Source organism: Acomys minous (genome assembly GCF_964271855.1).
Source record: "Acomys minous genome assembly, chromosome: 18".
Classification (NCBI taxonomy): domain Eukaryota; kingdom Metazoa; phylum Chordata; class Mammalia; order Rodentia; family Muridae; genus Acomys; species Acomys minous.
The window spans coordinates 41215072-41231246 of NC_140501.1; the positions used below are offsets into that span (position 1 = coordinate 41215072).

The following is a 16175-nucleotide window of genomic DNA, read 5'->3' on the forward strand; positions in this document are numbered from 1 at the left end:
TGGGCAGATGGGCTACTGGACATAGTAACAATTTTAAAAATAGAATATTAACTATCTAGACATGTCTCAGGAGGGCCGGCTAGGAGATGCCCACCTCAGCGTAGCAGCAGAACTCTGAGCTGTGGAGGCCTTGCATCCTGTGTGATGTGTTCTGAAAAACAGAGTCCATCCATCCACCTCACAGACCATAGCTGCATTAGGTAACCTAGAGTGTCAGCCTTTTAGTTTTAAAAATGTATTCTAATAATTATGGTTTATGTTTGATGTTAAAAATGAAAACAGTACTAAGGAAAGCCTGTTATTTTACAAGATCTTAGCAGCTGAAGGTATTTATTACACAGCAGAAGACAATAGCTTTGCTTCTTGATCTACTTTAGTGTATGAAACATGAGTAGTGAGCAAATAGCTATAGTGAGGATGGATAGCACACTCAAAATCTCAGGCTCATAGGATGCAATTACATGCCAAATGACCGCTCTTATCAATTCTTTATTTTTATTTTATGTGTATGGATATTTTGCGTGCATGTGTGTATGCTTGGTGCCCATGGGAACCGGAAAGTGGTGTTCAGTCCCCTGGAACTGTAGTTACTGATTATTGTGAGCCACCATGTAGGTACTTGGAACTGAACCTTTGCAAGAGCAGCCAGTGCTCCTAGGTGCTGAGCCCTTTCTCCAGCTCCGGGACTGCCATTTTTAGTAGGAAGTGTTCTAATCTGGCCGTTCAGAGTGAAGTTTCATCACCTATTAAGCCAGGGGATGTGGAACAGTGAACCAGCAAGCGATTTCAGAGCACTTTCTTTTTGTCTCCTGTCAGTTCCTCTGCTGGCTGCTCAGCTGACTGCCTTTATTAGACAAGTGAGGAATCACCACTTTAATTTTCCTCAAATTTTTTTTTAATTTAAGAATTCAGTTTTCTGTCAAAGTCATTTGTAGAGGAATATTAATTCAGAGCATGGCTGCTCTGGCAAGAGATCACATCCAAACATGATGTAGGTCTGTGTGATCCGGCTGGAATACAAACACAGTTTTAATCCAGGAGACAGAGGCAAACAGGTCTAAGTTCAAAGCTAGCTTGGTATAGAGCAACTATCAGCTAAAGAAAAGCTTAGGTCCAGGTGTGGTGGCGCATGCCATTAATCCCAAAGGAAGGTTAAGTTAGTTTTGTAGAGAGAAGCACCCATATTTGAAATTGAATGCCAGAAAAGGCGATGAGTCAGAGAAGATTTGACAGTTTTACAGAGAGAGGAGGCAGTCTTACCAGGGTAGTAATAGAGAGAACTCAGGTGAAGATGGAACAAGCCAGAAAATGAGAAGAAGCCAGAAGATTAGAGCAGATTGCTAAATTAGTTTGAGGCTAAGCAAAGCAATTCCAGGCCAAGAGAGAAGCCAGATTAAATATGTCAGCTGGGAGAAGAGTTTGAGCCAGAACAGCTGAGTCGAACCAGCCAGGACAGAGCTCAGAAAGCACAAGTAAGGGGGAGCGTGTTAAGCCAGTAAGTCTCAGAGGCTGAAAACATTCTAGGCCTAGGTTAGATTGTATGGAGGCTAGAAGCTTCCAGGACTAGGCCTCGGAGACAACAATTGAGCCAGGAGAATAAAAGTTACTTTTACAGTCATTAAGTTAGATGTTATCAAAAAGAGGTTTTCTGTTTACTAGTTGTTGCCTTATTCTTTTTTTGGTCTTGGACTCAGTTTATGCTTGGCCAAGACCACACTTTGATTCGTGGTGATAGAAATAGGTTTGTGTTAGTGCAGGACAGTAGACGGCCTAGTGGGCAGTGGAGTAGCCCAGTGATGGCTGAGAGGTTGAGGAGACATCACTTTCATTAGTTTCATCAGTTAAGACCTGCTGGTGGGTGAACCAAAGGGTTTTGGACAGCCCTGAAACTCAGGTTAGCTAATCGCAGGGTTGAGGGGGAGGGTCCACCACCCTCCCAGGACACTCTGAGAAGCTTCTGGCACACTATCCCCGCAGGCAGGGAACTCTAGGCAAAAGGTAATATTTTTGTCTTGAGAGAAAACTGACTAGTAACTGTTAAGAGCTTAGAGGACAATATAAAGGCTATTATAGAGAGAGACATCTTTGACTAACAGATGCCTGAAACAGTTGTCCGTTTTAAAAAAAAAAAAAAAAAGGAATTTCCCTGGGAATCTTATTCTGGAAGACAAACTGCCGAAGCTTGGTGCCAGCCAGAGGAGGGACTTGTCTCTGAGAAAGAGATTTCACAGTCTCAACAACTTGTCAGACAGGAGAGACAGGAGCCAAAGGCACGGGAGGGGGTGAGACCACACTGTGGCCAGGACTGCTTAGTTAGGTGGCCATCGTGTCTTCAGTTTAACCTAAATCTCAGGCTAAGACCCCCAAGATGGACCCAGGAGTCCTACAATTCCGTGCTCTCTTCCCAGTGTGGCCGGGTCTTCTACTACTTTTTGCTCTTTAGCTATGCTGGCCAGTAAGCTCCAGAACCCCTCCTGTCTCTCTCTCCCTCCCCATGCTGGGATTACAGGTGCCTGCTGCCCCCCTCAGCTTTTCTGTGGGCACTGGGGATAGAATTTGGCCCCCTGCCATGCTTGCTTGCGAGTTCTCTTCTGACTGAGGCAGCTTTCCGGTTGTGTTCAGGTTTCTGTACAGACCTTGTTCGTTTTCTTTGTCAGAGTCCCATCAATAAGTAAAAGTCCCATGGTGGCTGGAGAGTTGCAGACCTGCAGCTGTGCTTCTTGGGGCCACTGTGCTGTCTGCAGGGCAGTCGTGCCTTCTCGGACTGTACCTAACAACCTTTTCACTACAGGTAGAGAGATTCATCCCCTAGCAAGGACTGACATTGTTACTCTCAAAATGGTTATAGAAAAATCTCCAGAAGATTCTAACTTGGATTCTAGTGTTAGCAGAACACACACTTCACAGGAAACCTTGTAAAGAAATTGCTTCAGTCTTGCTCCGAGCCTTTACTGCCTCAGCCTCTGAGGGATGGTGAGACGCCCTAAGTGTGCCTGCAGAGGTGCATATAACATGGCCGTCAATGGTGCATTGTCATAGCAAAAGACTGGAGAGAAGCCAGTATGTCAACCAGAGATAGTTGAGTTATGAAACACAGCACAGCGGAATGCTGTGCAGCCATGTGAATCAGCTGTGTGTGACAGTGCAGGCTGAGGTCTGCATTTTATTCAGCGAGAAAGCTAGGATCTAGAACAGTTAAGATTTTATAATGTTGCTGGGTGTGGTGACATACGCCTTTAATCCCAGCACTAGGGAGACAGAGGCAGGTGGAGGCATCTCTGTGAGTTTGAGGCCAGCCTGGTCTGCATAAGCAAGTCCAGGACAGCCAGGGCTACACAGAGAAACCCTGTTTCAAAATACCAAAAAAAAAAAATTTTTTTTTTTGTAATGTTACTGTGTGCTTGTGTATGCACGTATTTTTGTGTATTTAAACTTTGAGAGAGCACATTGTCCTCGTATATAGATAGGCTGTCTCTGGAGAGTTGCCTAACCAGGCTGACCAGTGTTTATCTTTAGGGAGGGCAGTTGCTGACTGGGGCAGGTTTAAATGGTGGGCATTTTTGAACTTTCCGTCAAGAATTTTGTTTCACTGAGTCTCTCTGGCAGCTTCCAGCAGCAATTGGCTTGAGAAGCGCCTTGGGCAACACTGTGACCTCCATGGAAAGCCTGGTTGGGTAGGAATCTGGCTCTCTACCATGGAAAGGACGGAGCGAGTGGACAGGAGGCCTGTGCAGGAAGACTAGAGGGCTGTGTGGGGGGACGGTGCAGGGCGAGATGGAACTGGATTTGGGGCATGAATGGTCCTTGAATCGAGGGCAGGCACTAGATATAAAGAGGTTCGCGGGGAGTGAAACCTGTATGAAAGTCCTGGCCAGTGGGACTTGCAGTAACTGTAGGATCTCCTGGGACCATCGGGCAGGCAATTGGAGAGGTGCGTCCCACTCTATTAAGGCAATTTCAGGGTGTTATTTCCATAGCTTAAGTTTATAGCAAAGCCAAGTGTCCTCTCCACTACTCAAGTTTGACCATGGACTAGTGGAAAATTTAAGTTGTAGAAGCATCCTGTTTTGTAGTGGGCCATTCAAAGCAAGATAATTATTTTGTTTTGCAAATTCCCATTGCATATGTGTACTGTACAAAGCCATTCACAGTTACAGACCAAAGAGCTTACGTCAGGGAAATGAAGCTAATGCATTGTTCCAATCTCCAGTACCGTCTGAAAAAGCTGGACAAATGGTAACACTTTTAGTGTTGGTGTGTCTGCAACAACCTACATAAATAATTCCCAACACACTGTGATCTTCATCTTTATACTTAATGCAGAAAATTCCATTTCTCACATACAGTATAAAACCTCCAACATATAAGATTGTGTACCTTGTAAAGGTCTTGTTCCCTGAGGGTGCCTGGTTTGCAGTGACCTGTCTGTTAGTGAGTGGTTGTGACCATTATGGTTAATTTTTCGGCAACACCTTTCATATGCTTTTCATTGCTCATCTGTAACAGACAGGGTTGAGATACTGCTGCATAGCAGATGCCACTATTAACACTGTGTACAGTACATATGTACAGGTGCATCTGTGCAAGTGTATGTGCGTGTGTGTGTGTGTGTGTGTGTGTGTGCGTATGTATGTGCGTGAATGTGTACGTCAGAGGAGAGCATTGCTTGGCTGTCATTCCTCAGGTCACACCCGCCACATTATTTTTAGAGACAGAGTCTCTCATTAGCCTGGAAGTCATCAGGTGGCCTGAGGTCCCTGGCCAGAAGTCTCAGGAATTTGCCTGTTTGCACCTTATCAGATCTGGGGTGAGGAGTGTACAGTACCATGCCTGGTTTTGGGTTCTGGAGAATCGAACTCAGGTCCTCAGGCTTGCAAGGCCAGCACTTAACCAACTGAACCATCTCCCCAGCATACCACTCCCAGTATTATTTTTAATAATGAGAGGTGAGTGATGTGTACAGCTAGCCTGTGCCTTCAGAATCTTTCCTATTCTTTTATGCTTGGTGGCTAAGAAGGGGGGAAGAATTTAGTTAAAATCCAATAGACGGCCTTAGTGATGCCTAAAACCTTCATGAGCTTTAGGGGCCATGCATGGAAAACAGATTGCTACTTTTTAAATTATGCCAGTGCAATAAGAGTATATTCCTGGCCTGTTAACAATTATGTCATAAAGAGCTACTCACAGTATGCATGCTTAAAAAATTCTAAACATCAACACTAAGGCTGTCTAAACTTGCAGTGATGTCCCATGCCATTAATCCTGACACTGAGAAGCTAATAAATATTTCTAGCATACGCTCAGATCCGAATGGAATGTTCCAGATACAGCAGCTGTCTGCATCCTAACTCATGTTAGGCCTTTCTCATAGTTTAAGAAAAGTTTGCTTTTATGCTATTTTTAAAGTTTAAGTTTTTAAAAATTACTTTTTAGTACTTGAGATTTTGTGAAAATTCTAGCAGGAGAAGGCAGCTGGGGAGAGGAGACGGAGGAGAATATGAGGTACTATATGTTGGTAGTGAGAGAGCACTGAAATCCGTGTGTTTCCATGGAAACAGGCATTTGAATTTATGTTATATATCAAGGCGATTAAAAAGTAACCCTGGTTGTAGATGGAAGTCAAGTTAACATGGGAAATGACATTGTCATGAAGCCATGGTTCCTTAGTCAAGAAACAGGGGTGAGTTCAGTTTTGTTTGGTTTTGTTTTGTGGTGCTGAGGGTCCAATGGAAGACTTCCGGAATGCTCAGCATGCTGGGCCCCCGAGATACGCCCTGAGCTCCAGGAACACTCTGTGAGGAGGGGGGGGGGGCAAGCTAGCTTTCTCCATGAATTACGGAAGCAGGACGGGATAGCTACTGTCAGTCAGTACCTCCCTCCCATGGCAGCCACTGCCTTAATCTGTTAGCGTCTGTGGACATTTGGTGGCCTGGGCAAGGACATGGCATATTGTGTGATAGGAGTTTGATCTCGGGGAAGGAGGCAGGAGGCACAACACTTGGTCTGGTGAGTGTTTGAGTTCAGGGCCAAGCGTTGCTTAGGATAATAGTGTGTGAAGGCCTCTGTTGCTCAAGTCCCACACCTTGTCCCTTAAGAAGTTTTTAGGTTGGGGTTTGAGGTAAATCAGTGCTTGTTCAGTCTGTTCTCTGTTACTTTGATAAATAGTATGACCAAAAGCAACTTGAGGAGAAAAGGGGTTATTTGGCTTACACTTCCAGGTCACAGTTCAAACCACTGAGGGATGTCATGGCAGGCACACAGGCAGGAACAGGGTGGAACCATAGAGCATGGTTACTGGTCACTCCAAAGACGCACGCTCAGCAGCCGTTCTTACACAGCCTGGGCCACCTGCCTAGGGATAGTACCAGCCCACACTAGGCCCCTATATCAATTGCTCATCAGGAAAATGCCCCCAAAGACCTGCTCACAGGCCAGTCTGATGGAGGCAGTTCTTTCCTTGAGAGACCCTCTTGCCAAGTGAATCAAATTATATTCAAGATTAGCCATCATATCCTTAAAGAAAAGAAAAGAAAAGAAAAAGACTAGAACCCTAGGCAAACGTAGATGATTCTGTGACGGGTGCCACTTGCCCCTGCCCATCCCCCACTATTAGTCATCTCATTTCTCTTGTTTTATCTGAAGTGTAAAGGCCGCTCTCACCTCATTACACCTGACCCCACTTCACTAAACGTCCCTAAAATTACAGCACTGAGGCGTTCACTCCTATTTCCAGCTTCATCCCAAGCATTGCTTGAGTAAGCAGAGAGGCCTGAACTGAGTTCAACACAGCAGTCAGTCTTAATTTTATAAATGCCCTATAATGTTCTTATAAATTATTCCACTTTTATCTTCGATATGGTGAAATTTGTGTTTCAGGACTTCATGGAACTTCTTTTTCTCCTTGACCACTCAGTGTAGAATCTGTAGTGTTCACACAGATCAAATGAATGTGTGTATATTGCATCAATTTGATAAATGTGCCTTCTTTTTCTTATTTTTTGTTTTATGAGACAGGATTTCTCTGTGTAGCCTTGGCTGTCCTGGAACTTACTTTGTAGACCAGGCTGGCTTGGACTCCCAGCTATTGGGCCTGCCTCCCAACTATTGGGATTAAAGGTGTACATCACTGGCATGTGTTTTCTTTTTCAAAAATATTTTTTTAAATGTTTGTCAGTATTTTTGCATGCATGTATGTGTGCCGCACGCATGCAGTGCTAACTGAGGCCAGAAGAGGTGCTGGAGCCTCTGCAGCTGGAGTTCCAGGGGCTTGTGAGCCATCACGTGGTGCTGGGGATTAAACTCAGGTCCGTGGAAGAGCAGCAAGTTCTCTTAACCCCTCAGCCATGTGCCCAGCACCATAGGCCTCTTCTTACCCTGGAATTCTGGTCACCTAAATTTTACTGTCAGTTGAAAATACTCAGGCCGTTTTCCTTGGTCAGAGGGTCCTGAATGAACTCGCTGGGACACATGTCACTCTTCAGTTCCATTATGTGCTGTGTACAATGGGATGTCATCTCTCCCATTAAAATGTAAGCAACCTTAGAGAAGATGTATGTTAAACCTCTAGTAATACCTCAGGAAAAAAAATTGTGGGGCTTGAACAGGGAGATAATCAGTTGGGAGAAACCAGGCCCCTTGGGAAGTGCACAGGGTCCAGTATTAATAGAAGTTCACGCACTAGCCAGGTGAAAAATAGGGACCCTAGCTGTTTGTATTTCTACCTATCAAATTCTGGTGGGAGTCAATTTTCAACAGCACAGTTGTATGGCACTTATACAGAATATCCAAAGGAAACATTAGGGACCACAATCTTGTGGTGTATTATATGAGGTGTTGTACTCGGAAGGCTGGCTTAGAGTGGCCACTCAAAAGGAGTAATGAGGTTTGGAAGCAGAAGGATGGCAGAGGAGGGACAGAAGAACATGGAGCTTGAGCACCCACTGGTCATCGCTGAGACCCGGCACTGGCTGTACTGACCGGAGAGATAGTCGCCTAAGTCACCGTTCATGGTTGAGACCCAGGGTGAGTGATGAAACTGTCTGGGTGGTTGTGCCAGAGCGCACCCAAAAATCGCATCTAAAATGGTCCTCACCTCCTCTCAAACATCTCATGGTGGTGCTTCTGAGAGCTGTGTCGGGGCTAAGATGCACACGTGCTGATGAAGGTGCACACCTGTGCTCTTGCACATCTGCGCTCTTGGGTAGTGGAGGTCTCCAGCATACACTGAAAAAACGGGAGCATCTCTGCTCCTAAAATAGTCAGTTAAGATGTGTGATCGCATTGCGGCTTGGCACAGTTAAGTTGTCAAAGTGAATTATTTCACTCTATAAAAAAAAAAAAAAGAAAGAAAGAAAAAGCAACATACATAATTAAAGAGCTGGATCTAGGTTTCCTAAGGAACGACGGAAGAAGACTGTTAGGACTGAACAATTGACAACTCCGGGACAGCAAAGCTAGTGTTACTGATTAGTCTGCGGAGAAAGCCAGACCATAATAAATACAGACAATAAGTTATCATAGTTACAGTTATAATACCATTCCAGTTCCTGCTCGCTCTGCTCTCCAGCCAACACTTCTCACCCTGTGTGAACTTGTGTTGCAGGAAAGTGGTTCTGGATCAAAAACACAGCCAGTCCTGAACAGAGTGGCTGCAGTCAGCCAGAATGTTAGGTCAGAAATAAGATTTTCCTAACAGAAAAAAGTTGTTGGACATGGAAAATGACCAAAAGAGGATGTCAGAGAGTTCCCTTTATCGCTGAGCCAGACACCTGAGTTCGAGCAAGTAGCTGTCGGTCTTCTGTAGTGGAGGTGTGGTAGACAGCAGCAATGGCACCCTACAGTGGTCCCAGCTGTTCAGGCGCTCTGACACTCTTGATTTTTGCGAGCTTTATTCATTCGCCGCTGTTGCTTTAGGTAGGGTTGGATGCAGTGCAATTAGGAGAATGTCCCCCCACCCTTAATTTGTTGGTTATTTTCTTTGTCCAGCGAGGATGTCAGGTCAGTAGCATAATTCTGATGGTGTTAGTTTACTAGTCAGTAAATCTCACTGGTAGAAACCTCTATTTTTGATTGAAGTCCTCTTGACTTTCCTCTTGGACCATAAATACAAGAAGTAATTTGTATATAACTTGTGAGGGCGGTGTAGGTGCAGTCTTCGTCACAGGTAAGAGATAGCCAGCCTTTAGCTCAGCCTCACTTGGATTGCCTCATGAATTTGCCCCTGGCCACCACTGAGTTACTAACAGTGAGGCTCGGAAGCATGCGCACAGCACGGGAGGAAACACAAAGGATGCTGGTAGAATGCGGCCTAGGTTGCCCTGGCTTCCTCCATGCAACACTGTTGTATAGAATGAAAATCACCTCTAGACATCGGCTCTCAAATGAATCTACTTTGGAACCACCTGCATTTGCCTGTTTTTTTTTTTTTTTTAAGAATTGGTACCTGTGCCTTCATTGGATTAGAGTAGTACCTTGTATAATGGATTTGAAAAGCAAAGAAACCAAATGATTCTGAGATATTAAAAAAAAAACAAAAACAAAAATACGAAAGATCCTACTTAGGGCCTCCATAGATCTTAATATTCTTTTAAAAATATATAATAATTATATATTTAACAATATTTCGTACAGTGTATTTTTCATCAAATTTATACCCAACCTTTCTCGTCAGTTCCTCCCAGTTACACCTCCCATTCTCCACACCATCCGAACGTTTTGTCCTCCTTGCTGCTATCTCCTCTTCCTCCTTCCACTGGGCTCCGTTTGTGCTGCTCCTTTATTTATGGGTGTGGCACCATCCACACTTGAGTAAAACTCACTCCCCCTTTCCCAGATGCCTTAGGTGTGGGAACTCTCATGTGCCCTCCCTGTACCCCGCTATACCGCTCACCGGCTTGACCGCGGGCGGGTCATTTGCAGGGAACCACAGCTACTGTGAGAGCACAGGCGGGCGCACTGGGCTGTCTTTGCCTTAGTCTTCCCCGACCACTGGCTTTGCCTCTGTTCCCTCTTCCTCCATTGTCCCTGAGCCTTTGTGTGTATGGTGGGTCTATGTGGGGTGTGTGGGGTGTGTGGGGCGGTGGCGATGGGAGGAATAGATAATCCTGGTCGTAGCTGAGCGTTCAATAGACAGTTTATTCTCTGTACTTTGATCAGCTGCGAGTTTCTGCATTAACCACGGTCTGTCGCTAAAAGGAAACTCTTCTGATGAGGTCTGAGGTCTGCACTAATGTACGGTTTGAGAGGCTATGTGACATTAGAGGGCAGTTTGACATTGTATCCACTCAGCAGAGTAACAGTAGTTGGTTCACCCCAGGTTCTATGAGCTTCCCAGGCCTGGGTTCTTGGCCAGGTTTACAGTATCAGCAAGCATCTCCGCCTGTGGAGTGAGCTTTAAACCCCATCCGGAAGTGCTTGCCTTCCTCTGTACCATGTGTGCCGCCCTTGCAAGCATGCATATAACATGCCACACCAGGCGTTGTTTTAGTTCACAAGGTTCACAGCTGCGTCCAGTTGTTGACGGCTCCCCCTTTCACCCCAGATGCCCTGCATGGCACTTTGTAGTCCTACGAAAGTTAACCAGCAGGGAGGAATGAGTTCCGATCAGAAACAGCTTGATGTCTCCATGGCCGGTGACAGAAGTGTACGCTGTGTCTTCGGCAGTAGGATCTTAACGTGGAGTTCTGGTGGGCAACCAAGAGCAAGAGATAATGACAGTAACCTTTATTGAGTGTGTGTGTGTGTGTGTGTGTGTGTGTGTGTATGGGTGGGTCATCTGGGACACTGTTGACTAACAACTGGAGGACAGGCTTCCCACATCTGACACTGGGCCTTTTGTTTGACACCCTGTAGCTTCTGGTGGCACTGTTATTCCCCTGTGGAGGAGAACTCCAGGTAAACTTTAGGAAGCTTATAAAGCAGTAGGTTTCCACATAGCTCTCCAAACATCTGTAGCGTGGGTTAATCCCTCCCTGGCGCCTCGCCCGTCCCTCCTTATCTAACCCTCCCTGCAGATTTTTATATCCTAAGCCTCCGTCTGTCAGTCAGGGCTTTTATTACAGAAGTTCTATATGTTTGTTTTAAAACTGCAGATAGATGAACAAAAAATAATAATAATAATTAAATCGGTTTATAATCTTTTGATAGTATTTGGCTGTGTATCTGGGTTTTGTTTTTTAGCTCGTGCACATTAATATATTGGCAGCTTAGGGTTTTATATTAAATGCTGATTTATTAGACGGATTTCTTGCTTGCTTGCTTGTATTTATTTATTTATTTATTTATTTATTGGTCTCACTGTGTGCCAGGGACCCTAGAAGGGCTCAGACTCCAAACGTTTCTCTGCCTCAGCCCTCCCAGTTTCTTGCATTAAAGACTCTCCCTACTCAGCCAGATTCAACAGAGAGTCTTGAGTCTCAGAAGTGAGTGGTCGGATCGGATCGATTGTTATGCCAGTAACTCTCACTGTTAACTGTGTTGACTGATGGGGGCTTTGTCTACTTTCCTAGGTACCACTTAAGAAACCAACTTAGATGCCACTGCTTGGCACCACAGCAGTTTTCCAGACAGCAAGTCCGTGGTTTCCTTTCCTCCCTTACAGACTCTTCTGACAAACCTGCAGTGTGTCAGAGCCTGGCTTTGGCTTCCTGTTCGTACTTAGTAAATGACAGATGAGCATGTGTGTCTCAGGGCTGTCCTCATGGAGGGACAACAGTGCAGAGATGCATGCAGACAATGATAGTGCATACTGGGGTAACAGGAAGAGAGTTGCAGATAGGGCATAGGGAACTCTTTAGGATGGGTAAGCTTCAGATCCTTTGAGGAAGGTAGCACAGCCTCTGCTTCCAGGAACTTCCTGGACTTGTCCTGACTTATATAGGAAGAAAGCCCCACCTCCCCTAATGTCCAAAAAGAGTTTTGGCTGCCCATCAGGTCTGGGCTGCCTATGATCATATCAAAGTCTGAGTCAGATAAACTTTCAGCTAAGGAGCAAATCATTTTCTGAATTTGCCCTTCTGTAAACATCTCCCTTATAAAATTTGGTGATAAACGGGGCATGGTGGTGGAGTTCAGCTGGAGACTAGCCAGAGGCCGTGGGTCAGCCCGTGGCTGTGTGCGTCTCTCCCACACAAGCAGTGGGAGGAGACTAAGATCGTGGGAGCTGGCTGAGGGGTGGCCTAGAGGGAAAGGGCTAGGCTGGGGGCTGCAGGCTTGCTGGCTGAGCCAAGCCGGACTTAGACCAGACAGCGTGCGTGGGCTCTTGCGCACCATAGCCACAAAGACGGCCACCTTTGTTCCACGTCATGGATGAAGGGCTGATTTCTTTTCACACTGACTTCCTAGAGCATAACTTTATAATTAGTAGAGTCTTAATTGTGATTCATCACACGGCCTGCACATCAAAATTACTGTCTTTTTGGCCTTTGGAAAACTTAATTTTTGTCTGAAGTGTGTGGTGTTCTTTGCTTGTTCATTATTGCTCACATTTGAGCAAAGTCCTGGCTCAAAAGTGGAAATCACAAACACGTCCTCTTAACTTTATTAGCATGTAAGGTGTGCCCGTGACTGGGTTGTACAGTCTTGCTGGAATCCTATAACACTGAAGCATCTCTCTTGTTCCAGAATCTCTAAGAAAATTTAGAAGCCTTTGCCTGCCTTCTGTTCTCCTGCCTTTTTAAATTCATGACGGTTCTAAGAGCTCTAGTTTTGACTGCCAATCACCATGCTTTGTCCAGAGTCCCTCAGAGAACAGAATCAAAGCATGAGGTGACATCTGAAAGGAACTGTTATATTTACATCTCATTGTATAGCTAAGCCAAGTCAACGCTAGTGGCAGTGCTTACGCAGACAGCATCAGTGAGCTGGTGAAGTCTGGAGGTCTGAGGATGCTGTGCCAGCCTCCAGAGCCAGGAGTGTATTATGATTTAATGGCACCGCTCTGCCGCGTTTGATCAACAGCCCTAGAAAAACATTTTGAAGCAATAAAGCGTCCATTTGGCTCCCAAGTAATGAGAGAGCCATTGCTCTTTGCATTAACTATTTATTCGGGAAGAGAAGTGACCAACTGCTAATAAGCTTTACCCAATGAAGGTCGCCTAAAACAAGAAAATGCGAAGGCGAGGCCGTCTTCGATTTCATGTGCAATTAACAAAGACGAAAAGCAGAGCAGTTGGTGGCCCCGTGCCACGTGACTGAGGGTCGGCTCTACTTAAGTGGCCATGCCTGTCGGAAGGGGTGAGTGCTTCTGGGCTCTGGAAGGAGAGAGGAGGTGGTGACTGGTGAGTGGCTCCGACGGGGTCATTTCTCTCGCTTGCCGCTGTAGGTGACTTGTTTGCTTAGATCAGTGGTGACTCAGTCCACTAGTTTCCACATTAGAGAATGGTCCCTTTTAAGTTTTCCTATAGGTTATTTCTTTGTAACTCATGAGATCTGCTGCATAGATAGTAAAATATTTAGGTTTATTAGTTGATCAAGCGATTGGACTTGGGGAAATGTTGTATCTGTTGTATAAATGCATCTCTAATAGATTGTATGAAAATAATTGTTTGGGAGGAATGCAGCATTTTGCTCTTGTACCACAAGTACATACACGGTCCCTTCCTTGCAGTGAGCACTAAAGTGTCAACAACTTCAAGACAGAATCTATGATACTGCGTTTATAAGCAGAATGTCAGTTAGAATCTTATTTTAAAGACCTTTGGTGTTAAAACAGCTGGCAGTTCCTATTCCCCCGGCTTAATACAATTTGCTTTTGTTTTTTTCAGTGTCAAGAAAACTAATGAAGTCACAATTATTTTTTTTTCCTTCAAGCTAATCAAAGATTTTTCATGCTAAGGCTGCTACTGCGCTCTGACTAAATAAAGTAGCAAAACAATTTCTGCACAGTGAGAAGAAAAGCCTTGTGGATCTTACTCACATAGGAAGTGGAAATACCATAGGAAGTCAGTTAGGAAATTTAATACTACATTTGTTTTTTTTCATTTTCAGTTTAAAACTCTTTTCCATCTTGAAAGCTCTGTGTCACTTCAAATCACTTGGAAGTATATTTAAAACCAGGTTTCAAGGTACATTCCGTGCAGTAAAGATGCTTGCTTATTTGTGAAAGTTGTCTTTAGAAAGAGGCAAGCATCCTGATTAGTAGCAACAGAGGTAGAGTCCAGCCAAGACTCCTGAGCTCTGTCCTTTCCTGGAGCGCGTTACATCACGCCAATCAAAACTCGTCCATGTTACAGAAACTTTTCTTGTCTTCTTCCAGGAAATACAGACTCAGACGAGGTGGCGCTGCCGGGTGTGTAACCTGCCTCTGGTTGGTCATTAATAATCATTAGATTGTATTGTCCCTTTCAGATAATCACTCCATTCAGAAGGCTGATGCTGTGTGCTGAGAATAGGAAAGAGATGGAGGATTGGATCAGCTCTCTGAAGTCAGTGCAGAGCCGAGAACCGTATGAGGTAAGGAGCCGTCTCCCTGTTCCGTGTCCTCAGGGAACAGGCGTGCACAAGAGCGGCCAGGAGCTAAAGCGAGCCTGTGAGGAAATCCGTATTGGCAGGCTCGCTGGGAGCTGTTGGAAGTAGATTTTGGTTTTACTTAAAAGTGCTTCAGTGTTCAGAGTAACGGGTTGAAAGTTTGGTCCTCACCGCCGGCACGCATGAGTCGAAAGCCTTGCTCTCCTATTTGGCAACTCTGTCCGGACATTTTCTTTCTAGGTGGCCCAGTTTAATGTGGAACATTTCTCAGGGATGCATAACTGGTATGCCTGCTCCCATGCCCGGCCCACCTTCTGTAACGTGTGCAGAGAGAGCCTCTCTGGAGTTACGTCCCATGGACTGTCCTGCGAAGGTACTGTAGCATTCCCACAGCCAGAGCTCCATAGGTGCTCATCATGGGCACTGTGCCATCACGAAAGCAGCAGACACACTGCAGCCTAAACCCCTTTGCTTGGTGGGGGCAAGGCCTGGGAGATTGGAGTTTCGTTCTAGTTCGATGTTGGGCTCTACACACATGGTGGGACTGACTTGGGGAAACACTGTTGCTCAGCATCAAAATTCGGTGTTCTCTTGAAGGAGCTAACTACTACTGTCCAAAACCCACTTGAGCTTGGTAGCATTCTAGTGTTCTGTGTTCTAATTGACCATGGAGACCAGTTTATACTCTTTAGCAGAATTCCTAATGGTTATTTATATTTGCATTATTTAAAATATTCTCCTTTACTTACTCTTTATTTAAATGGATGTCATTTTGTGTTTTCCTTTTCTTTTTTGCACAACATTGGGGATTGAACCCAGAGCTTCCTGCGCACTAGGCAAGCACTGTACATCATGTCGTCCTCATGTCATTGTTTAAAACTTCTTTACCATTCTCTAAAAATAAGACCCATGCAAGGGCCGGAGAGTTGGCGCAGTGATTAAGAGCACTTCTTGTTGTGGCAGAGGACCCGGGTTCAATTCCCAGCACCCACCTGGAGGCTCACCGTCTCCTCACACACCAGCACGTGCGGTGCACAGACACACATGAAGGCAAAGCACTCATACACATAAAATAACTTAAAAAAAAATCTAAAACAAAAAAGACTCATGCTAGTGTTTTCTTTCTTTCATTTTTTTTCTCATGCTAAATTTTTAATTGTAAGATGTGTGAGTTATTAATTTAGGAACTGTGAGCACCAAAGGCCAATCTGACAGTAGCCACCAAGGGAAAGCTTGTGACTTCTTCAGTGGCGAAGAGTGGAGAGTGGTGGGCATAATTTTTTGAGCTATCTATAGAACCGATACCAGCTGCTTCTCAAATGCGGTCGCATTGTAATTCTGAGCACATGCAATTAGTGTTTAAATTAAAGTAGAGACAGATTCCCACTCCGAACGGATTCCAAATGATAAAATCTGCGGCCGCCCTTGTGTCAGCTCTCCACTGAGTCCACACACAGCTGGGGGCTGAGCTCTGCATCGCACCTCCTCCTCCTCCTGCTGCTGCTGCCAGTTCGGACCGTGACTGACTTACTGCATGTAAACAGAAGTCAGGTGGGCATAGACTCACTATAAAGAAAAACACAGCACCATTAATAATTTCCTAATTGAATTGAGAATATGAAGTATAATCCCAGAGAGCAATTATCCTTCCCAGTTATTTAAATAGTAGTTGAACAAGACAAGTTTAAATGGTAATTTTAAAAAAATCA

At 45.0% G+C, this 16175-nt stretch overlaps 1 protein-coding gene across 1 annotated transcript in view; it reads left to right on the forward strand.

Moving 5' to 3' along the window:
* Window positions 1-16175, forward strand: part of DGKH (diacylglycerol kinase eta) — a 167159-nt gene that overhangs the window by 86861 nt on the left and 64123 nt on the right. Inside the window, 2 exon segments of the mRNA XM_084767935.1 lie at window positions 14347-14451; window positions 14707-14839. Coding sequence (XP_084624061.1) covers window positions 14347-14451; window positions 14707-14839 — 238 coding nt within the window.